We start from the raw sequence: 21160 nt of genomic DNA, 5'->3' as shown, positions 1-21160 counted from the left end.
TGAACCTTTGTTCGGACAAACTATCGCATATGGATTTTATAGTGTGGTCACACTAAGCTCACAAACACGGCGTGCCTTGTCTTTAAAATTTGCTTATATTTTTGTAATTATTTTGAAAATAAATAGTTAATTAGTTAAAAAGTAGAAAATTCTAGTGCATTCAACAGACATACTTTCATGCAAGCTAGATTTTTCTGTTTTACAAGAGCCAAATATAGGGCAACCCTAAAAACAGTGCTGCCAATTCCTTAGCCGGTCAAAAAACGGTCAAGTAATCAGCTGTTCCGGTCCGATTTTCCGTAATTCCGTGGGAATTACGCCAATAATCCGGACTCCGGAGTCCGAGTCGCAAAAGCAGAAGGATCGCCGGGGTGCTACAATGAGCGACGCTGGCTCCAGCGTGGATCCGGTGGCAGCCGAAAAGCAGCGCAAGTTTCGCATTCAAGGTGAGAGTTGTGATGTTCTTCATTAATTCAGCATTAAAAGTTTCCATTTCTCCCTCAGCCGCTGCCTTTCTAGGTCTGGTGGGCGGCGTGTCGGCCCTGTTTGGATTCTCGAAAACCCTGGCCACAGCGAAGAAGGCCGACAGCAAGGTGCTACAGCAGGCTGGCACCCGGCAAGGTATCATCCTAATGGATGAAGGGACCACACTAGCAATGCGTGCTCTGGGCTGGGGGACACTGTACGCCGTGCTTGGCACCGGCGCCTTTTGTTATGGGTTCTGGAAACTGAGCGGAGCGAAAGATGTGCGTTGTATTTCAAGAATATTTTCTCACTTTTATTAATGTCCTGTCACTTGCAGTTCCAGGAGTTTCGTATGAAAATGGGCAACTCCTTGCCGCGCATCACCAAGGACGAGCCAGCCACCAGCCGGACCGACTTTGAGAGTCTTACGGACCTCATGAAGTACTTGGCGGCCTGGAATAAGGAATGAATGTGCAGCTCAACCTACTTTAGATCGTATACCTTGCTAGACTAAAAAATATATACAACACTTGTTATCTTGACTACAAACTGCGCTGTTTTTCGGAGAGTAACATTTATTTTATTGTATGACTATTCTTTGATGTCTTCGCTAGGTTCTGGTGGATGACCTTGCTGGCCAGATCGTCCAAAGAGCACTGGCTCAGCTCGGAGATCGATGCTTGTAACTCCAGGGCCTCGGTCATCTCTCTTAGATAGCTGTTGGCGTTCTTCATGAACTCCACAGATCCACGCATAAAGTTCTCCGTGTTAGGACCCTCCTTGAGATAGCGCTGATGCTCCTCGCTGGGTTCGGGACGAGGATATTCGGGTGGAAGGTGCTTCAAGTTATCCGCCGCCTGCAGCACATAGTTGATAAAGTTTTGCTGCTTCTGCAGCTCCTGCTTCTTGTAGTTCTCGAACTCGTCCACCTTTGATAGTGCCTCACTAACTGTAAAACAATAAGCGTCAAGGACATACTTTAGTTAGTTTCCAGAATCCTTACAGTTAGCCACATTGTGATTGAAGACACTCCTCCTTCTGGATTCCTGGTTACAGGCTAGCGTTTTTTCTAGCTGTTCCGTTAAATCGTTGAAGTCGACGGCAGAGGTTTCGGCCCAGGATTTGTTTGCACTGCTGACGTTGGCTCTTTCAGGATCCGAATTGCTTACATTATTTGTTTTATCCTGCGCGTCCATTTTTTCAAATTCCAACACAACATCCAGAGATAAGTGCTGGGAAGTCTCTCCTGATGAAGTTTTTCAACACTGTCAACAGAGATGCCACTTATTTTTTTTTTACTTGAAAAAAAACTGATTTTCAAAAAAATATTAAATCATTTATAAAACAAATGAGAATCACGTTTTCCTTGAGATGTTTACATTTTTTAATTCAGTGAAGCAACTCCATTCATTACACAGCAGATTATTGTTCAGACTAGACCGAAATAGAAATCCATCACTTTAAAAAATCGCATTCCAAATTTTTATATTTGTCCCAAAATTTAAACAATGATCTATTCGAACGTGGTGCGACTTCTTTCGTTGGTAGTGGGCTGTCTTTATCCGGCATTCGCCTCCTACAAGATCCTGAACGGGCAGCGGCGCAATGACGAGGACATGCGCATTTGGATGTCTTATTGGATCGTCTACGGAGTCTTCCTGATATTCGACTTTCTGTCCTGCGGGTTGGCCCCGTTTGTGCCCTTCCTGGACGAGATCAAGCTGGTGTTCCTCTGCTGGCTCCTGCCGTCCCTTGGCGCTGGAAACCAGATCATCTACGAAGAGTTCCTGCGCTCCTTCTTCAGCAGCAACGAGAGCTGTATCGACCAGGCTCTAACCCACGCAACTCTAACAGGCAGTGATTTCCTGGGCCAGCTGGTGGGCTCTATTCTGGGCCAATTCATGGCTGTTGCCGATAGCTGCTTCCTGACACGGAGCAATCGCTCTACCCTCCAAATCACGCCCAGCATCGAGGATATTGTGAACAAAGTGATTGCCCAGCGACGGATCGATGAGAAGCGTATGCCGTCTGGAAACCACAACAACAACAACTCGTTGGAGGAGGAATCCCAAACAAATTCTGAAGACAGGGACAGCACTCTAGGGCTAAACGATGATGATCTGTTGAACGAGTCCGAGTCGGATCTGTTGCTCTACCACGAACGCAATCGCAACCTCCGAACAAAGGATAAGCCCCAAACCCCGCCGAAGCCCAAACGCCAACCGTCGCTGGACGTGGAGGATCCAGATCTTATGACAGATTACGATCAGTATATGGTTTCAGTCGGAGTTCAATATCACCATTCAATATAATCATTAACCTGCTTGGTGCGACAATTTTTTCCGGCGGAATATCGATCCATATCAGTTTGATCTGTTGAAGCATGTATCCCAAATTTGTGATTCCAATAGTAGTCTTTCGTTCACGTGTAGCAATCATAAAATGCAATAAACAAAATCCATTTCTCTAAATTCAATATTTTATTTCATAAAACTAAATTTAATTTAATTTTAAGGGACTTCCCCGCCAAACAGAAACTTTAGAGGTATTTTCTTTCCGCAAGGTGGCAGTTTGTTGCTGCCGGCGATCCGGCAACGCCCTTGGCAACAACTCAGCAACGACTCAAAAACAGCTGCTGCAGCTTGCATTTATCCAATTGCAATTGTGTCTTTATTTTATAATGATATGCCGACTCTGTCTGGAGGATGCTGAGCACGGGGTGCCCATATTTGGGGAGCAGGAGTCGGTGGTGGTGCAGCCAGCGCTCCGGCAGCTGGCCGAGCTGATCGAGCGGCACCTGCAGTTGGTGGTAAGTTGTTGGGAGGGGGCGGAGGATGCTCCACGGAAAGCCCAGCTTTTTATTAAATTTACGTGCCACCTCCTTTCTAGGTGGCAGCCAATGATGCGGTGTCCACGTGCCTGTGCAATAGCTGCTGGCAGCAGCTGGCGGACATCGAGCGCTTCTGCACGATGGTGGCCGACAAGCAGCGCTCCCTGCAACTGAAGACAGAACTGCCGGAGCTACCCGACATGCCGGAGCCAGCCTTGGTCGTTTGGAACACGGAGTCGCCCATCGAGCCGAAAGTGAGCTTCGAGGGCGACGACATCAAGGATCACATACTGTGCGAGCCGGTGATTGACGCCATGGCCGATGGCAGTGACTGCGGCGACGACACCTTCGATCCGGAGTTTGAGCCGGACTGCGATACGGAACCGGAGCCGGTGCCTGATCCGGTGAAGCCACGGCCGCGCGGCAGACCCCGGAAAACGCCCCTGCAGCAGACCCAGCAGATAATAAAACGAAAATACGAAAAACGTAAGCAGCAGCAGCAGGCCAAGAGCAACATTTCAGAGCTATCGCTGCGAGAATCTCGAGCACGAATGCGGGAACTGAAGCGCACCAGTGGCGGCGACTCGCCGGAGGAAAAGGACGAACAGGAGCACGACGACGAGGACGATTCATCCGAGGAGGTGGAGGAGAAGGCCACGCCCAGCGCCAAACGTGGTCGGCCGAAGTCGGCAACGAAAAAGAAGCGAACAAACGGCGATGAGGATGGGGAGGAGGCGCCCGTAAAGCGCAGCAGCATCAAGGAGATGGACGACTACATAGCTGCGAACGTAAAGCTCGATTGCGCCCTGTGCGCCGCACCGCTGGAGGACTTCAACGATCTCAAGCGCCACTTTCGCGTGGAGCACGACTGCACCGGCTATGTTAAGTGCTGCAACAATCGCTACAAGAAGCGAACTCTCTACGTGGACCACTTGCACTGCCACAAGGATCCGCAGTATTTCAGCTGTCAGAGCTGTCGCAAGAACTTCCTCAACCGGAACAGCCAGGTGATGCACATGCTGCGCTTCCACTCCCAGCAGCAGGAGTTGGTCCATCAGTGCGCCATCTGCGAGGCGCGCTTCGCCAAGAAATTCCTGCTGACCATGCATCTCAAGGGCCACAAAGGCACCGAACGGCCCGAGGTGTGCGACACCTGCGGCAAGACGTGAGTGGGAAATCTGCCCCTGCCCCTGATCCCGTATAGTATTATTGTATCGGTTTGTAAAGTTATCTGGTCACTGGTTGAACGTAAATATTGATTTGTTCTGCAATCAGGTGGGGTTTTTGTTCCATGTTCGTAATATCTGTTTAAAAGTGTCTTGTATCCTTACTCCTTCGCTAACTGGCTTTCATTTCACGCATAACCTGATGTTCTTCCTATGTTTAAGTTTAAAAATATTAATTCGATTGAATTATTTCAGATTCCGCACCAAGTTCGAGCTGAGCGCTCATGTGAAGCGCATGCATGCTGCGGACTTCACGCCCATCATCTGCGACATTTGCGGCACACATTTCCGATCGAAGGCGAACTTTCTCATCCACAAGAAGGCCCTGCATCCGGACGGGCCAGTGGCGGAGGTGCAGTGTACCCTGTGCGGCCGCTGGCTGCGGGACGAGCGGAGCCTGCGCAAGCATCTGGCTCGCCACGATGATCGCGACGGCGACACTAAGTACAGATGCCTCCTCTGCAACGCAGAGAAGTCATCCCGTGCCGCACTCAGCAGCCACATGCGGTACCACCACTCCGCCAAGCGGCACAAGTGCACTCTCTGCGACAAAGAGTTCAAGCTGCCCCGGGCACTCTCTGTAAGCACTCTCCCCAATCCTCTCTTTCACTCAAAAATAGTTAAATAATTCTCTTCCTGCAGGAGCACATGGCCACCCACACTGGCATCGACTTGTACCAGTGCCAGTTCTGCACGCGCACCTTCAAGTCCCACGCCAACATGCACAACCACAAGAAGAAGATGCACCCGAACGAGTGGGTTCGCAAGTACACCCAACCGAGCAGCAGTATTGCGGCCATTGCGGCATCCGCATCCGCGTCCGCTCAAGTCCAGCAAATGATTCCACCGCCAGTTGGGTTGGGTGTGGGGCTAGGATCCGCTCCGGTAGTACAAGCCGGAGCTGTCCCCGTCTCCGTCCCGGTAACTGGGAATATGCTGCCCAGTATGGTGGCCCCGCAACTGAACGTGGTGGTGCCGAAGACCCTCATTGAAATACCCGATCCGGAGGCGTTCGACTTTGCCAGCAACAGTTCCGTGTGCCCCACTCCCGACTGAATCTACATATATATAGCATCGTTCGTCCTCGTCCTCGTCAGTGTTCGTGTGTTCGTTCATGATTTATGTGTAAAAGCGTACAAATAAACATCAGTAATTATTGTAAAACGTTTGATGGCAGCTCCTCCGGACTTTACTCGCTTAGTTTTAAGAATATTTGTATACAAAAAGGCAAAATGCTTACAGGCAGATCGAGTTTCGTTATGGATCGAGTTGGTTACCTACGTCTAATTGGATCAGAATCGTGCAAAATAATCATAAATTGGTTTATTATTGTTTTCGTATATAATCGTTAGCCAATGACACGAGTTCCATGACGATCGGAGGAATAAATGTTTCATAAAAAAATGTATAAAAATAATAGAGTGTATAAGGAGTTTAAAAATGTTTAAAATAAGAGAATTGTTTGGCTTTTTTTTTGTCTAAATAGTTTCTAAAAGAAAGGCTAATGGAGGAACGGCATTGCCTAAACTCTCTACGCAAACTCTTCTGCTCCGTGTATATAGCAACACCTCCTGGCCCTAGTTGAGTCCAAGAATATCCCTCATCCGAGCGTTAACCTCCAAGCATGACTTCGTACCGATAAACCTAATTAATTAATGTTAATATTAGCTTGCTGTGGGGGGAGGGGGGTGGTGGATTAAAAACAAGCTGATCCCGGACTGTTCCTAGGGCTCCTCCGCATCCTCGATCTCGCTCTCGTTCTCGGTGAGGATGGTGCGGATTTTCATCAGGAGTTCCTTTTTGACGGCATCGGGGACCAGGGTGCGCGCCTTGGGCGTCACCTCGGTGATGAGCTGCTCGACGGTGAAGCTGTTGCCGGTGCCCTTCTCCAGCAGAATGGTCCTGCACAGCAGACGCACCTCGTCCCGCCATCCGCACTCGGTTAGCCGGTTGCACAGCAGGTCCTTGATCTTGGAGCGGTCCCCGCTGAGCACTGTGTATTGGTCCACTGTGTTGGAAACGGTCATGCTGAGCTTGGTGAGCCAAAAACTTAAACTATAATTATGTTACTTCTAGTTTTCTGGTTAGCGGCTTCAGCTTCCTCTTCCTCTTTGCGTCCCACAGAGACTCGGTCTGCCCTCCCTCTTTTTCTCGCGGATTTTTGTTGCTGTCACGTCTGCTACTTTTTTGGCTTGAAAGTTTAGCTCTTTATAGCTAGATTACTGAACAACCAGTGATGTTTTTGTTTAAAAAATAAATATAAATCCAACGCAAATAATTCTTTTTTAAGTATTACTCATGTTTTTAAGATGGCTTTATTTTTAATTTAATTTTTTTGCACAATTTTGTACTTTATGTGCCATCTCTGTCGGGTCAGATTGAATTCCATGCGCCATCTGGCAACTCTGGCGCGACCTCTCACAAACTGAATTATTTGCCCAAGAATTAATTTAATTAATTGCTCGCCCTGCCTTAGCCATACATATGAAAAATGATATGCCGCCTGTGTCTGGACGAGGCGGAGCACAGTGTGCCGATCTTCGACCAGGACGAAGCTGCCGACTTCGCTGGAGCCTCCACCAACTTGGCCGGGCTGATTGAGAAGCACCTGCAGATGGTGGTAAGTGATGGCAAGCGATGCCAGGCATTCCGTTGCACAGATGTTCACAACCATCTCGATTCCCACAGCTCCTGCCCAATGACGCGGTGTCCAAGTGCCTTTGCACCCAGTGCTGGCAACAGTTGGCCGATTTCGAACAGTTCTGCTCGATGGTGATGAAGAAGCAGCTGGGCCTGCCGCAGCTGAAGCAGGAGCCCTTCTCCGAGGACGAGGACGACGACACCAAGGCGCAGATCCTGTGCGAGCCAGAGATCGACGTTAGTCCGGCGGGGCCCGACAACGAGGAGTTCAACGAGATCGATGTGGATGCCAGCAGCAGCCAGGCGACGAGAAAAGTGCGCCTGCCATCTCCAATACGGCGCAGCATGCGTCCGCGCTCTGCTCCAAAGACAAGATCAGTTAAGAGCAAGGTCAAGCCCAAGAGGCATGTAGTGGAGGAGGATGAGGACGGAGACGAGGATGAGGAGCAAGAAACAGATCCAGCAGTGGACCCGGAGAGCCGCACCAGCAGCAGTCACGAAATGGACAGCTACATTGCGAGTCATGGGCGCTTGGAGTGCAACCTCTGCGGCAGTGACGACGGCCAATTTCAGAACTTTGCGGAACTGAAGCGTCACTTCCGCAACCACCACCAGTCCCAGGGATATGTGGTGTGCTGCCAGCGGCGCTACAAGAAACGGGCTCTCTACGTCGACCACCTGCGCATGCACAACGATCCGGACTACTTCAGGTGCAAGATCTGCTCCAAGCAGCTGGTGAGCCGGATAAGCTACGACGTTCACATGCTCCGCTTCCACTCCAACGAGGAGGCCTGTGTCTTTGCCTGCGACAAGTGCTCCAAGAGGTTCTCCAAACAGTTTCTGCTCACCATTCACGCCCGGGTACACCAGCAGGAGCGCAAGGAGCAGTGCAAGCACTGCGACAGATCGTAGGTTTCACATTTCCAAGTCCTGGTTTTGAATGAAAGTAATCCTTGAACTTCTCCTCAATTAGCTTCCGCACCGCCGTGGATCTGCGGCTACACATGCGTCGCACCCACGACCCCAGCTTTGTGCCCTTCATATGTGACTCGTGCGGCTCCAAGTTCAAGACGAAACAGAATCTATTGGTGCACAAGCGGACGGTGCATCGGGAGGGCTCCCAGCTGCCGGAGGTGCAGTGCCAAGAGTGCCAGACGTGGCTGAGCGACGAGAACAGCCTGCGCAAGCACATGTACATGCATCTGGATGCCGCCTCGCTCCGCCAATGGAAGTGTGAGCAGTGCGGGCTGGTCAAGGATTCGCGAGCAAAGTTGGCCGCGCACATTCGTTACCACCATCCGAAGGAGTACCACAAGTGCTCCCACTGCGGCAAGGAGTTCAAGAGCAGTCGGGGCCTGGAGGAGCACACAGCCACCCATACGGGCCAGGATCTGTACGAGTGCGCCTTCTGCGAACGGACTTTCAAGAACTCGGGCAACATGCACAAGCACCGCCGCCAGATGCACGCTGCCCAGGTGGCTGCCCTGCAGCAACAGAAGAAGGTGCGGCCCAGCAAGCGAAAAGACAAGGGCGAGCTACTCCTGGGGGTCCTGGCTTCCTCCGGAGGCGGGAAGGAGATGGACATGGACATGGGCATGGCAATGGGAATGGGGACTTTGGGAGGGAGTGGGGTAAACGACTGAAGAATTCCAAAAACTGAATAAATCGTTTGGGGATTTTTTTTTAAAACTAAGACTATTATTTGGGCCTACACAAATATTTAAAATTTTGGCGCTTCCCCTTATGGCTTTTAAACTGCTAACAGTGTCCATCTCTAATTTTTCCAACTTTCCAACACTACTTTCTAACGATCTTACTAGAGATGAAGGGATATCGATGTTTTTAAGGAAGTATCAATAAGTGGAGTAATCGATGTTTATAGAAGAACCACCCTCTCTAGATCTTACGACTGTCCGCCAAAAGAGAGTAGACGTTAATAGTTAGTTAACTTCAGAAGAATAGGTACACAAGCATTTTTGGTGCAACTTTTGGAAAATTTTTAGTTTTTCCTTTGTAAAATTGGAAAATCTATTTTTCTTTGTCCAACAAACACACACACAACCGAGGTTTTAAGTTTCTGGTATACATACACACTGGTTACGCATCAATTGGCGCTCGCAAAATTACTTTTTCATTAGTTTTCCACATTTTTCGTTGTTCTCAACAATAATTTTAGCCATGAGGGAGTGAAAGTAGGGTCTTTGAAAAGTTCTTATACCGTGGTACAGTCGCTATCGTCATGGTAAGTAAGGAATGCAATCGTCTTTCGTTTGCAAGCACATGGACGGGTGTGTATCCATGTGTGTGTGTGTGCGACAAACAAAATGGTGGCTTCACCTATTAATAATACCCTCCTCCTCGTTTTCCTTTCAGTCTCAAATCAGCGTCATGTGAGTGCATTTGACCTCCAGTGTTTCCTAGGCTTCCTAGAATCATTTTTTTTTCTTCTGGGAATTGCTCCCAAAAATATTTTTCATTCTTTCCTGCGCGCGTGTGTGTGTGTGTTGGTGACCACTTCTGGACACGTTGCTAATCTGAAACTTTATTTTCTTCTAGGGTTTTTCCAACGGCCGTCTAACTGGTAAGGTCGGAAGTGTTGTCTCTTTGAAGATAGGTTCGAACATTTAGCGCCAAAAAAAAAAAAAAAAAAACAAACTCGTTCGAACCGATCTTCGAAGAAAAATAATATTTTGAGCGCTTAGAAAAGATAGAGTATCGCGCCGCAATGGCTTTCTCTCAATCAAAATGATAAATTTTATTCGTCTTACGGATAGTGAGAAAAATAAGATTGATTGAAAATCATTGAAATGTTTTCTGGTATGACACGGATGTCGTGCTGTGAAAACAAACAAAGAAAAAAAAAAAAGCAAAGAAAACAATATACCAACAAGACGCAACGTTTTACAAGCCGATATGAAAATATAAAGTCTTGAAAGGCATGCAAAATGTTGCAAAAATATATACATATAGTATATAAAATGGTAATGTTTTACGCGCCTTAACCAGCAACCAAACAAAAGTATTGATTTTTTTTCGTATGACGCATGCAACGTTATACGAAACATTCTCAATAAACAAAAAACACAAAAGCGTCTTCAATTCGAGCGAGACAGATAGACATTGGCGATCTCTTTCGCTTTCCCGAAGGATTCGATCGGAGTGAGACGGCTGTTGGCGATTTAGAGCGAGAAAGCAGTCATGATCTTTGAAATAGTTATCAAATGTACATTCAAATAAACAGACCTCAACGAAATTTGTGTTTTAATCATTCCGGAGCTCTGATGAATCAATCAGGGCTTTAATCATTTGGAGCTCTGACGCCATTTTGTTTGGCGCCAAACAATCGATATTCAAAAGGTGCTTTCTCAGCCCTGTCCACGCGGGCGAATGTGGGGAAAAGGTGAGTTTCGTTTTCAGCCAGCGTTGCCACTGTTTGGTGTTCTCGACAAGCTCGACAGCACGAAAAGTGTTTCCAAACTCGAAAATAAATAGTGTTCCAAAGCTCGACAAAAAAAGTAGAGCTAAAAGCTTTAAAAAGGTCAAAGCAAAAATTACGGTCACTCGAATGCGAATACAAGTGTTTTTTTTCGAAATGAATATTTTAAATTGCTCGTGTAACTAAATTTGGAAAACTGGAGGCCGTCATGCAACCGAACTCGTCGTCAAGTGTTTCGAACGCGAGATCGCATAGCTTATGCTAATTTCCGTGGCAAGTGCGTAAAAAAAAGTCAACAACAAAAAGATATAAGCTTTGCCTTGAAAACATAATGGTGCCATCTGCTTAACCCTCTAGTGCCCGAAAGTATTTTGTGGTTATAAAAATTATATATATGTGTTTTGTTGATATATGTATGTGTTTGAAAAATTTAGTTGAAAATTTTTCAACTAAATAGTATAAAAATTAGTATTTATTTTTAATCAGAATTAGTAGCAAGCCAATAATTTTGTTATTGAGCTGTCAATACCATTTTTGTATATTTTTTTCTTTTAAATTCTGATAACTGTTGTTAAATTGCACTATTGGCAAGCAGATTTGAGTGCCATAAACATAATCATAAAAGCTGATAGACAGTAAGTTAAATTTCGGGACTTCCCAGCATAAAGTAAAGAACAAAAGAAAAATAAAAACAATTAAATGATAAAATGAAGCACTAGAGGGTTAATTGTGTGCACTGTTAGTTAACATTCAGCTGTTAAATCAGCAGTTTGCCACTGGCTAGTGTGACCCTGTCGCCCTGCCGTGTGACCGTTCGCTCGGAGATAGCTACATGTCTCTTGTCATATTGAGAAGGAAAAAAAACGACTCACATCTGTGTATTTCTTTGCCTTTACCCCAACAAACAGCCACGATAGGCAGCAGCAGCAGCAAATAAGATTTAGGAAGTGGCCAGGCTTTAGTTTAAGTGCAATTGGTGCAAAATTCATAGTAGACAAGAACAACAACAAAAAGAAATCAAATAAAAACGTAAACAAAAGAGACGAAAAACGACGCAGCAGCAGCAGCAGCAACGAGCAGTGGAGCAGCAGCAGCAGCAGCAGCAGTGAGCAGTGAGCAGAAGTGAGCAGTAGTGGCGAGCAGCGGAGGTGGTGGCGAAGGGTGAAGAAGTTGGAAAGAACCTGAGCTGAGAAAGGAAAACAAAGAGGAGGAGCAGCACCCAAACCAATAGCATATATAGGAGCCAGCCAATAGCCCAAATGGACTCGGATAACGACAACGATTTCTGCGACAACGTCGACTCGGGCAACGTGTCCTCGGGCGATGATGGCGACGATGACTTCGGCATGGAGGTGGACCTGCCCAGCTCAGCGGAGCGCCAGCTGGACGCGGATGATTACCAGTACAAGGTGCTCACCACCGATGAGATTGTGCAACACCAGCGGGAGATAATCGACGATGTCAATCTGGTGCTGAAGGTAAATAATATTTCCAAAAAAAAAAAAAATTGTAAAATATAAAATAATTCGGAAAATGTGCCTCTATATGCTCCCCTTTTCCTTTTCTCCTTTGCCCCCCTTATTCGTGCATGCAAGTGCATGTTTGTGTATATCTCGTGCACCACCACCACCACCACCACCACCATCATCGTCACTCTTGCACCTCTTGCACCACCCACTGACACCCACCCTACCCCAACCCAACCGAAAGCCATCCCACCGCTTTGCCTGGGATCTCGGATAAAGTGAAGGTCATCCGTTGCTGGCTGCCAGGGAAAACGGTACACAAGGTCGCCTCGTTTCAGATCCCATATCCGCATCCGTATCCGTATCCGTATCTGTATCCGTATTCGCATCCGCGTCAGCAGCGGATAATCCCACAGGTCCTGCTTTCACTTTTCCAGAAGAGAGCTTTCGTTCTCACTATTTTTTTAAAACAACTTCCGAATATAGGTCATCGATAGATAAAAAAAATATAACTGGAAATAATAGTTATTTTTCATTTAAAAAAATTTATAAATTAAATAATAAATAAATAATAAAAAAAGGTGAAATAGTGTGCAGAAAAAAAGTGAAAATAGTTCTTATTATTTTTTAAAGATCTTCCCATATCCGCATCCACATCCGCATCTTCTGCCATCTATCCGCATCTGGTCCACCCTAAAATCGGCAACTAGTCTGCCAGCATCTTCGGGCGCTGATCGCTAATGATTTGGCATTGACTTCGAGGCCAATTAGGATGCAGGCCACCCCACTTTCCCCTTGGAATGCATTCCAAGACCAATGCCACTGGTCCACTACCACTTCTCTTAACTGATTTCTTATTCTTTTTTCTTGTTTTTTTTTGGCAGCTACCCACACCCATCATGCGGATACTGCTGAATCAGTTCAAGTGGGATAGGGAGAAGCTGCTGGAGAAGTACTTTGACGGCAACATCGAGGAGTTCTTCAAAGACGCACACGTCATAAATCCCTTCAACAAGGCACCCGAAGCTATCAGACAAAAGGTAGGACATCCTTTAAGGATATCCCACTTATGGATACTAATCCGAAACTCTTTTTCATTGCAGACCACGCGAAGTCAGTGCGAAGAGTGCGAAATATGCTTCTCTCTGCTCCCGCCAGATGTAAGTGGAACCGGGGACCAGTGACCAAGGGACCACTGACCAGTGACCAGGGACCAGAGACCTCTTAATCTATAAAACAATACTCATTTCCTTATCAAAATGCTGCTTATTGACTCCATTTTCGGTCTTCTGAGAGACCCCGATTAGTCGCAATGTTTATCAATCGGAATTATTTTATTGTCCAGTAATTATCAATTATTTACCTGTGTGATTTATAATTCCCGATGCGTTGTAGACTCTATGAGAGTGCTGATCGAAAACTAGGGAGTGTCATCCATGAACTGCAATTTTAGGGTCTAGTCTTTGAGGTCTTGGTCTCTTAAAACAATAGCTCTAAATGGCTTTTTTTTATCAAAACCTATTATGACTCATCAGGAAGTGTTGATGAGAGCTTTCTATTGTTTGTTCTTCTGTTATCTTGGGGGGAATAGTATGGATAGAGTAACCACTTATAAACTTTTGGAACTATTCATTCTATTCCCCCCAAAAGATTTAATTTCAAAACTAATCGAAATAATCGTGTTTTTCAGTCAATGACCGGTTTGGAGTGCGCACACAGGTTCTGCCTGAGCTGCTGGCGCGAGTATCTGACAACGAAGATCGTTGCTGAGGGTCTGGGCCAGACCATATCGTGCGCGGCGCACGGCTGTGATATCCTGGTGGACGATGTGACCGTCACCAAGCTGGTCCAGGACGCCCGGGTCCGGGTTAAATACCAACAGTTGATAACCAACAGCTTCGTGGAGTGCAACCAGCTGCTGCGCTGGTGTCCGTCCGTCGACTGCACCTATGCTGTTAAGGTGCCCTATGCGGAGTCCCGCCGTGTCCTGTGCAAGTGCGGCCATGTGTTCTGCTTTGCGTGCGGCGAGAACTGGCACGATCCGGTGCGATGCCGTTGGCTGAAGAAGTGGATCAAGAAGTGCGACGACGATTCGGAGACATCCAACTGGATTGCGGCCAATACCAAAGAGTGTCCCAAGTGCAGTGTGACCATCGAGAAGGACGGCGGCTGCAACCACATGGTCTGCAAGAATCAGAACTGCAAGTACGAGTTCTGCTGGGTCTGTCTCAGTACCTGGGAGCCGCACGGTTCCTCCTGGTACAACTGCAATCGGTATGACGAGGATGAGGCCAAGTCGGCCCGCGATGCCCAGGAGAAGTTGCGCTCCTCGCTGGCCAGGTAACTTATCTATTATTTATACACACGCTGACCTTTAACCTTTCTGGTTTCAACTTCAGATACCTTCACTATTACAATCGCTACATGAACCACATGCAGTCGATGAAGTTTGAGAACAAATTATACGCATCCGTGAAGCAGAAGATGGAAGAGATGCAGCAGCACAACATGTCCTGGATTGAGGTAGTCCTTTAGTTCACTATCTCCAAGGACACTTAACTAATTCCCTGCTAATTTCTTGTTCGTAATTAGGTGCAATTTCTGAAAAAGGCTGTCGACATTTTATGCAGATGTCGCCAGACTCTGATGTACACGTACGTGTTCGCGTACTATTTGAAGAAAAACAATCAATCCATGATATTCGAGGATAATCAAAAGGATTTGGAGTCGGCAACCGAGACGTTGTCCGAGTATTTGGAACGTGATATTACATCCGAAAATTTGGCTGATATTAAGCAGAAAGTGCAAGATAAATACAGGTACTCTCTCGCTAACACACTTTAATTGTTTATAATTAATAATTAAATATTTATTTTTAATAGGTATTGTGAAAAACGCTGCTCTGTTCTGCTAAAACATGTACACGAGGGCTACGATACGGACTGGTGGGATTATACAGAATGACGCGAGTCATGGCTGGATAACTAAGTTAGGCTGAGAGCGGCAGACCAGGAGACCAGGAGGACGGAAAGGAATAGCACTCGGTGTGCGATGAGTCAGAGGAGTGTAGTGCAACTAAACGCCCACAAAAGCCACGTCCACTTTCACACTATTTACGCCCATACGCCCCCACGCCCACACGCCCTACACCTACACCCATAAACACCATTGAGCATGCACAACACACGCACATTTAAAAAAAAGAAACGCAAAGAAAACGCATCTCCCACCCGATCCAAAAAAAAAAAAAAAACAAACAAACAAAAACCGAAACTAGAAGCCGAAGAAGTTAAGCATAAGGCAGCAGCTACTGAATGGCAAAGAAACCAGGATAAACAAAAAAGGATAAAAGGAGCGGCATCTACATATATACAAGAAAAAAGTTGGAAGTTGAAATAAAAGAAATAAAAATTTAAAATAAGGGAACCCAGAGATCCAGAGATCAAGTCCCACAAACAAAAGTTGCAATAAATGAAAAGAAACATTTCAAAATATATGTGAAACACGTAAGGCATCTATATTAAATGGTAATATATACAAAATATGAATGTATATGTATGCGAGGAGTATATATATATATAGACATATATGTTTACGATTTTTTCTCTTCGTCTACGAGAGAGGCAACAGCAACAGTAGAAGCAGTAGAAGGAAGGAACAGAAGGACTCTCGCACACACCACACTACACACACCACCCACAGCCACAAGTCACAACAAGGATCAACAGAAGCAGCTACAGAAGCAGCATATATAATATATATATAAAATTATATATATATATATTTATAGTAATTAATCAACAGTTAAAAACTTATTTGATGTTAACCGATTGCAAACAAGATCTTCATGTTATCAGAAATTAGTGAAAATGAAATCAAGAAACCCACAATAGGCCCTAAAGTATATGTGAAAGAAAAAAGCCAAGAAAACCAAGAACAAGTACGCATTAAGCTAAGCACACTTGCCCAGCTCCTCCAACTCTCCTTCTCGTCCTTTCAACTGAATCCTATCCACTATCCAATGGCTTAGCTTCAAGTTTCAAGCTTTTTTTTACGAAAATGCCTTCTTTTAACTTTGAAAATTTTATATTTATTTATCAGTCCCAGTTTTATTTCTTCCACATTTTTAGGTAAAAAGATTTCATTCATGTTCTCTTTATTATTTTTTTTTTGATTAATCAGTTAAGGAAATTAATTAAATCATGCTTAGCATATGAAACGGAATTGTTTGCCATTCGATCGAAGAAGCTAGCCGATATTTCGACGGGAGAAATATTCTATTAAACCATTCTAAATATTCTTCTAAACCTACCAGTGCATCCTGCTCTCTCTTCCTCCCGTCGCTAACACGCCGACACTCTGAGATATACATACATATATATATATATATATATATAAACATAGATACACACACGCTCGATATGTACGGAATATGATGTATGTGCCGCTGGGCATCAGAAATGTATAGTTATTCGCATAGGCGGCCGATCGTTGTACATAAGAGAACAGTTTTGTCCATGGTTTCCCTAAAAACTAAAAAAAAAATGCTAAAAAAATGAACAAAAAAATATTACACCACACACCCACAACACACTCTCCACACACACACACACACCCAAACTCGACTCGCCACGCCCCGCTTTGAAGGCGTTGGGTCCTTTTACCAAGTTTTCCGTTTTCAGCATTCTCTATATTCTTAAAAAAACAGAAACAAAACAAAATTATATTTATAAACAAAAACTAAGTGAAAACTCATTGAAATTAAATTGATGTAAAAAGTTTAAAGTTGTTCAAATTGAAAGAAATAAAAATAAACAAAGCAAAAACACAAAAAAAAGCGAAACAAAAAAATGATATAAAAATAAAACCATCATGTGGAATAAAAATATATACATATATTAAAGAAAAGCTATAAAAAAATTATGAGAAACTATGTATGTATAATTAAAGATGAAATGTTGCAAGAATTAGTGAAAATAAAAATTTAAAAACATCTATCGAGTTTGTTATTTTTTTTATCAATAAGAAGCATACATACCTGATTTTTATTCTCTAAAAAAAACTGCATAATTTTGGGCTTTAAATTAAAATTATTCCATTAATCCAATTATTCCATTACTGGTATCAAGGGGTACCATCATGATTTTGGGGCCAAAAATAGGAGCAAAATTGAATATTGAGAATTTTTGAGATCCTTTGATGCAGATCGACGGGGATTAGTTCCCTGAATAATAAATGGTACCCCGTTTTTGAATCGGATGCGAAACAGTCAAGATATTCGCAAAATAGTGAAAGAAAAGCGTTTATTGCACTTTTCCAAGGGGTACCATCATAATTTTGGGGCCAAAAATAGGGGCAAAATTAAATATTGAGAATTTTTTAGATCCTTTGATGCAGATCGACGGGGATTAGTTCCCTGATTCATAAATGGTACCCCGTTTTTGAATCGGATGCGAAACAGTCAAGATATTCGCAAAAAAGTGAAAGAAAAGCGTTTATTGCACTTTTCCAAGGGGTACCATCATGATTTTGGGGCCAAAAATAGGGGCAAAATTGAATATTGAGAATTTTAGAGATCCTTTGATGCAGATCGACGGGGATTAGTTCCCTGAATAATAAATGGTACCCCGGTTTTGAATCGGATGCGAAGAGATATTCAAGATATTCGCAAAAAAGTGCGAGAAAGGCGTTTATCGCACTTTTCCAAGGGGTACCATCATGATTTTGGGGCCAAAAATAGGGGCAAAATTGAATATTGAGAATTTTTGAGATCCTTTGATGCAGATCGACGGGGATTAGTTCCCTGAATAATAAATGGTACCCCGTTTTTGAATCGGATGCGAAACAGTCAAGATATTCGCAAAAAAGTGAAAGAAAAGCGTTTATTGCACTTTTCCAAGGGGTACCATCATGATTTTGGGGCCAAAAATAGGGGCAAAATTGAATATTGAGAATTTTTGAGATCCTTTGATGCAGATCGACGGGGATTAGTTCCCTGAATAATAAATGGTACCCCGTTTTTGAATCGGATGCGAAACAGTCAAGATATTCGCAAAAAAGTGCGAGAAAGGCGTTTATCGCACTTTTCCAAGGGGTACCATCATGATTTTGGGGCCAAAAATAGGGGCAAAATTTAATATTGAGAATTTTAGAGATCCTTTGATGCAGATCGACGGGGATTAGTTCCCTGATTCATAAATAGTACCCCGTTTTTGAATCGGATGCGAAACAGTCAAGATATTCGCAAAAAAGTGCGAGAAAGGCGTTTATCGCACTTTTCCAAGGGGTACCATCATGATTTTGGGGCCAAAAATAGGGGCAAAATTTAATATTGAGAATTTTTGAGATCCTTTGATGCAGATCGAATGGGATTAGTTCCCTGATTCATAAATGGTACCCCGTTTTTGAATCGGATGCGAAACAGTCAAGATATTCGCAAAAAAGTGCGAGAAAGGCGTTTATAAAGATAGTCAAGATATTCGCAAAAAAGTGCGAGAAAGGCGTTTATCGCACTTTTTCAAGGGGTACCATCATGATTTTGGGGACAAAAATAGGGGCAAAATTAAATATTGAGAATTTTTGAGATCCTTTGATGCAGATCGAATGGGATTAGTTCCCTGATTCATAAATGGTACCCCGTTTTTGAATCGGATGCGAAACAGTCAAGATATTCGCAAAAAAGTGCGAGAAAGGCGTTTATCGCACTTTTTCAAGGGGTACCATCATGATTTTGGGGACAAAAATAGGGGCAAAATTGAATATTGAGAATTTTTGAGATCCTTTGATGCAGATCGACGGAGATTAGTTCCCTGAATAATAAATGGTACCCCGTTTTTGAATCGGATGCGAAACAGTCAAGATATTCGCAAAAAAGTGCGAGAAAGGCGTTTATCGCACTTTTCCAAGGGGTACCATCATGATTTTGGGGCCAAAAATAGGGGCAAAATTTAATATTGAGAATTTTTGAGATCCTTTGATGCAGATCGACGGGGATTAGTTCCCTGATTCATAAATAGTACCCCGTTTTTGAATCGGATGCGAAACAGTCAAGATATTCGCAAAAAAGTGCGAGAAAGGCGTTTATCGCACTTTTCCAAGGGGTACCATCATGATTTTGGGGCCAAAAATAGGGGCAAAATTTAATATTGAGAATTTTTGAGATCCTTTGATGCAGATCGAATGGGATTAGTTCCCTGATTCATAAATGGTACCCCGTTTTTGAATCGGATGCGAAACAGTCAAGATATTCGCAAAAAAGTGCGAGAAAGGCGTTTATCGCACTTTTTCAAGGGGTACCATCATGATTTTGGGGACAAAAATAGGGGCAAAATTGAATATTGAGAATTTTTGAGATCCTTTGATGCAGATCGACGGGGATTAGTTCCCTGATTCATAAATGGTACCCCGTTTTTGAATCGGATGCGAAACAGTCAAGATATTCGCAAAAAAGTGCGAGAAAGGCGTTTATCGCACTTTTCCAAGGGGTACCATCATGATTTTGGGGCCAAAAATAGGGGCAAAATTTAATATTGAGAATTTTTGAGATCCTTTGATGCAGATCGAATGGGATTAGTTCCCTGATTCATAAATGGTACCCCGTTTTTGAATCGGATGCGAAACAGTCAAGATATTCGCAAAAAAGTGCGAGAAAGGCGTTTATCGCACTTTTTCAAGGGGTACCATCATGATTTTGGGGACAAAAATAGGGGCAAAATTAAATATTGAGAATTTTTGAGATCCTTTGATGCAGATCGACGGGGATTAGTTCCCTGATTCATAAATGGTACCCCGTTTTTGAATCGGATCGCACTTTTTCAAGGGGTACCATCATGATTTTGGGGCCAAAAATAGGGGCAAAATTGAATATTGAGAATTTTTGAGATCCTTTGATGCAGATCGACGAGGATTAGTTCCCTGATTCATAAATGGTACCCCGTTTTTGAATCGGATGCGAAACAGTCAAGATATTCGCAAAAAAGTGCGAGAAAGGCGTTTATTGTACTTTTCCAAGGGGTACCATCATGATTTTGGGGCCAAAAATAGGGGCAAAATTGAATATTGAGAATTTTAGAGATCCTTTGATGCAGATCGACGAGGATTAGTTCCCTGAATAATAAATGGTACCCCGTTTTTGAATCGGATGCGAAACAGTCAAGATATTCGCAAAAAAGTGAAAGAAAAGCGTATATTGCACTTTTCCAAGGGGTACCATCATGATTTTGGGGCCAAAAATAGGGGCAAAATTGAATATTGAGAATTTTTGAGATCCTTTGATGCAGATCGACGGGGATTAGTTCCCTGAATAATAAATGGTACCCCGTTTTTGAATCGGATGCGAAACAGTCAAGATATTCGCAAAAAAGTGAAAGAAAAGCGTTTATTGCACTTTTCCAAGGGGTACCATCATGATTTTGGGGCCAAAAATAGGGGCAAAATTGAATATTGAGAATTTTAGAGATCCTTTGATGCAGATCGACGGGGATTAGTTCCCTGATTCATAAATGGTACCCCGTTTTTGAATCGGATGCGAAACAGTCAAGATATTCGCAAAATAGTGCGAGAAAGGCGTTTATTGCACTTTTCCAAGGGGTACCATCATGATTTTGGGGCCAAAAATAGGGGCAAAATTAAATATTGAGAATTTTTGAGATCCTTTGATGCAGATCGACGGGGATTAGTTCCCTGAATAATAAATGGTACTCCGTTTTTGAACCGGATGCGAAACAGTCAAGATATTCGCAAAAAAGTGCGAGAAAGGCGTTTATCGCACTTTTCCAAGGGGTACCATCATGATTTTGGGGCCAAAAATAGGGGCAAAATTAAATATTGATGACATCATGATTTTGGGGCCAAAAATAGGGGCAAAATTGAATATTGAGAATTTTTGAGATCCTTTGATGCAGATCGACGGGGATTAGTTCCCTGAATAATAAATGGTACTCCGTTTTTGAATCGGATGCGAAACAGTCAAGATATTCGCAAAAAAGTGCGAGAAAGGCGTTTATTGCACTTTTCCAAGGGGTACCATCATGATTTTGGGGCCAAAAATAGGGGCAAAATTGAATATTGAGAATTTTAGAGATCCTTTGATGCAGAT

General features: G+C 44.0%; 7 protein-coding genes across 9 annotated transcripts; 5 read left to right on the top strand and 2 right to left on the bottom strand.

Annotated features, from left to right (window-relative positions):
* Window positions 1–48: 48 nt before the first annotated feature.
* Window positions 49–1014, top strand: LOC6503029 (transmembrane protein 242). Its single transcript, XM_001963342.4, has 3 exons — window positions 49–446; window positions 505–746; window positions 803–1014. Exons 1-3 carry the CDS (start codon window positions 380–382, stop codon window positions 932–934), a joined length of 441 nt encoding a protein of 146 aa, XP_001963378.1. The 5' UTR covers window positions 49–379; the 3' UTR covers window positions 935–1014.
* Window positions 999–1733, bottom strand: LOC6503073. The gene is made up of 2 exons (XM_001963341.4): window positions 1469–1733; window positions 999–1414 (listed from the first exon to the last, which is right to left on the bottom strand). Exons 1-2 carry the CDS (start codon window positions 1659–1661, stop codon window positions 1041–1043), a joined length of 567 nt encoding a protein of 188 aa, XP_001963377.1. The 5' UTR covers window positions 1662–1733; the 3' UTR covers window positions 999–1040.
* Window positions 1734–1854: 121 nt separating this feature from the next.
* Window positions 1855–2936, top strand: LOC6503030 (receptor expression-enhancing protein 3-B). Its single transcript, XM_001963340.3, has one exon. The coding sequence runs from the start codon at window positions 1974–1976 to the stop codon at window positions 2775–2777; it is 804 nt and encodes a 267-aa protein (XP_001963376.1). The 5' UTR covers window positions 1855–1973; the 3' UTR covers window positions 2778–2936.
* Window positions 2937–3037: 101 nt separating this feature from the next.
* LOC6503031 (transcription factor grauzone) lies at window positions 3038–5685 on the top strand. The gene is made up of 4 exons (XM_001963339.4): window positions 3038–3274; window positions 3355–4460; window positions 4717–5101; window positions 5164–5685. The coding sequence occupies exons 1-4, from the start codon at window positions 3146–3148 to the stop codon at window positions 5575–5577; spliced, it is 2034 nt and encodes a 677-aa protein (XP_001963375.2). The 5' UTR covers window positions 3038–3145; the 3' UTR covers window positions 5578–5685.
* Window positions 5675–6741, bottom strand: LOC6503072 (enhancer of yellow 2 transcription factor). 2 transcript variants are annotated; one of them, XM_014905812.3, is made up of 2 exons: window positions 6592–6741; window positions 5675–6529 (listed from the first exon to the last, which is right to left on the bottom strand). In XM_014905812.3, coding segments are annotated over exons 1-2 (285 nt in total). In that variant the 5' UTR covers window positions 6593–6741; the 3' UTR covers window positions 5675–6245. The 2 variants fall into 2 exon arrangements, with proteins under 2 accessions (XP_014761298.1, XP_001963374.1); XM_001963338.3 differs by lacking the exon at window positions 6592–6741 and having other exon boundaries at window positions 5675–6585.
* Window positions 6742–6894: 153 nt separating this feature from the next.
* LOC6503032 (transcription factor grauzone) lies at window positions 6895–8850 on the top strand. The gene is made up of 3 exons (XM_001963337.4): window positions 6895–7141; window positions 7210–8069; window positions 8135–8850. Exons 1-3 carry the CDS (start codon window positions 7013–7015, stop codon window positions 8802–8804), a joined length of 1659 nt encoding a protein of 552 aa, XP_001963373.1. The 5' UTR covers window positions 6895–7012; the 3' UTR covers window positions 8805–8850.
* Window positions 8851–10669: 1819 nt separating this feature from the next.
* Window positions 10670–17058, top strand: LOC6503033 (E3 ubiquitin-protein ligase ariadne-1). 2 transcript variants are annotated; one of them, XM_014905802.3, is made up of 8 exons: window positions 10670–10874; window positions 11506–12075; window positions 12948–13103; window positions 13167–13223; window positions 13754–14403; window positions 14463–14586; window positions 14656–14882; window positions 14946–17058. In XM_014905802.3, the coding sequence occupies exons 2-8, from the start codon at window positions 11857–11859 to the stop codon at window positions 15025–15027; spliced, it is 1515 nt and encodes a 504-aa protein (XP_014761288.1). In that variant the 5' UTR covers window positions 10670–10874; window positions 11506–11856; the 3' UTR covers window positions 15028–17058. The 2 variants fall into 2 exon arrangements, with proteins under 2 accessions (XP_014761288.1, XP_001963372.1); XM_001963336.4 differs by lacking the exon at window positions 10670–10874 and having other exon boundaries at window positions 11381–12075.
* Window positions 17059–21160: the final 4102 nt, after the last annotated feature.

This window comes from Drosophila ananassae, chromosome XL, assembly GCF_017639315.1.
Source record: "Drosophila ananassae strain 14024-0371.13 chromosome XL, ASM1763931v2, whole genome shotgun sequence".
NCBI classification, from domain to species: Eukaryota; Metazoa; Arthropoda; class Insecta; order Diptera; family Drosophilidae; genus Drosophila; species Drosophila ananassae.
This window is presented reverse-complemented; position numbering and strand designations above follow the sequence as displayed.

Coding starts and splice junctions, on each gene's coding strand:
- LOC6503029 (XM_001963342.4), top strand. CDS start 380: ATGAGCGACGCTGGCTCCAGCGTGGATCCGGTGGCAGCCGAAAAGCAG. Junction 447..504: donor GCGCAAGTTTCGCATTCAAG/GTGAGAGTTGTG, acceptor TTTCTCCCTCAG/CCGCTGCCTTTCTAGGTCTG. Junction 747..802: donor AACTGAGCGGAGCGAAAGAT/GTGCGTTGTATT, acceptor TGTCACTTGCAG/TTCCAGGAGTTTCGTATGAA.
- LOC6503073 (XM_001963341.4), bottom strand. CDS start 1,661: ATGGACGCGCAGGATAAAACAAATAATGTAAGCAATTCGGATCCTGAA. Junction 1,415..1,468: donor CAATCACAATGTGGCTAACT/GTAAGGATTCTG, acceptor ATTGTTTTACAG/TTAGTGAGGCACTATCAAAG.
- LOC6503030 (XM_001963340.3), top strand. CDS start 1,974: ATGATCTATTCGAACGTGGTGCGACTTCTTTCGTTGGTAGTGGGCTGT.
- LOC6503031 (XM_001963339.4), top strand. CDS start 3,146: ATGATATGCCGACTCTGTCTGGAGGATGCTGAGCACGGGGTGCCCATA. Junction 3,275..3,354: donor AGCGGCACCTGCAGTTGGTG/GTAAGTTGTTGG, acceptor CCTCCTTTCTAG/GTGGCAGCCAATGATGCGGT. Junction 5,102..5,163: donor AGCTGCCCCGGGCACTCTCT/GTAAGCACTCTC, acceptor CTCTTCCTGCAG/GAGCACATGGCCACCCACAC.
- LOC6503072 (XM_001963338.3), bottom strand. CDS start 6,548: ATGACCGTTTCCAACACAGTGGACCAATACACAGTGCTCAGCGGGGAC.
- LOC6503032 (XM_001963337.4), top strand. CDS start 7,013: ATGATATGCCGCCTGTGTCTGGACGAGGCGGAGCACAGTGTGCCGATC. Junction 7,142..7,209: donor AGAAGCACCTGCAGATGGTG/GTAAGTGATGGC, acceptor CGATTCCCACAG/CTCCTGCCCAATGACGCGGT. Junction 8,070..8,134: donor TGCAAGCACTGCGACAGATC/GTAGGTTTCACA, acceptor CTCCTCAATTAG/CTTCCGCACCGCCGTGGATC.
- LOC6503033 (XM_014905802.3), top strand. CDS start 11,857: ATGGACTCGGATAACGACAACGATTTCTGCGACAACGTCGACTCGGGC. Junction 13,224..13,753: donor TCTCTCTGCTCCCGCCAGAT/GTAAGTGGAACC, acceptor CGTGTTTTTCAG/TCAATGACCGGTTTGGAGTG. Junction 14,883..14,945: donor AAAGTGCAAGATAAATACAG/GTACTCTCTCGC, acceptor TATTTTTAATAG/GTATTGTGAAAAACGCTGCT.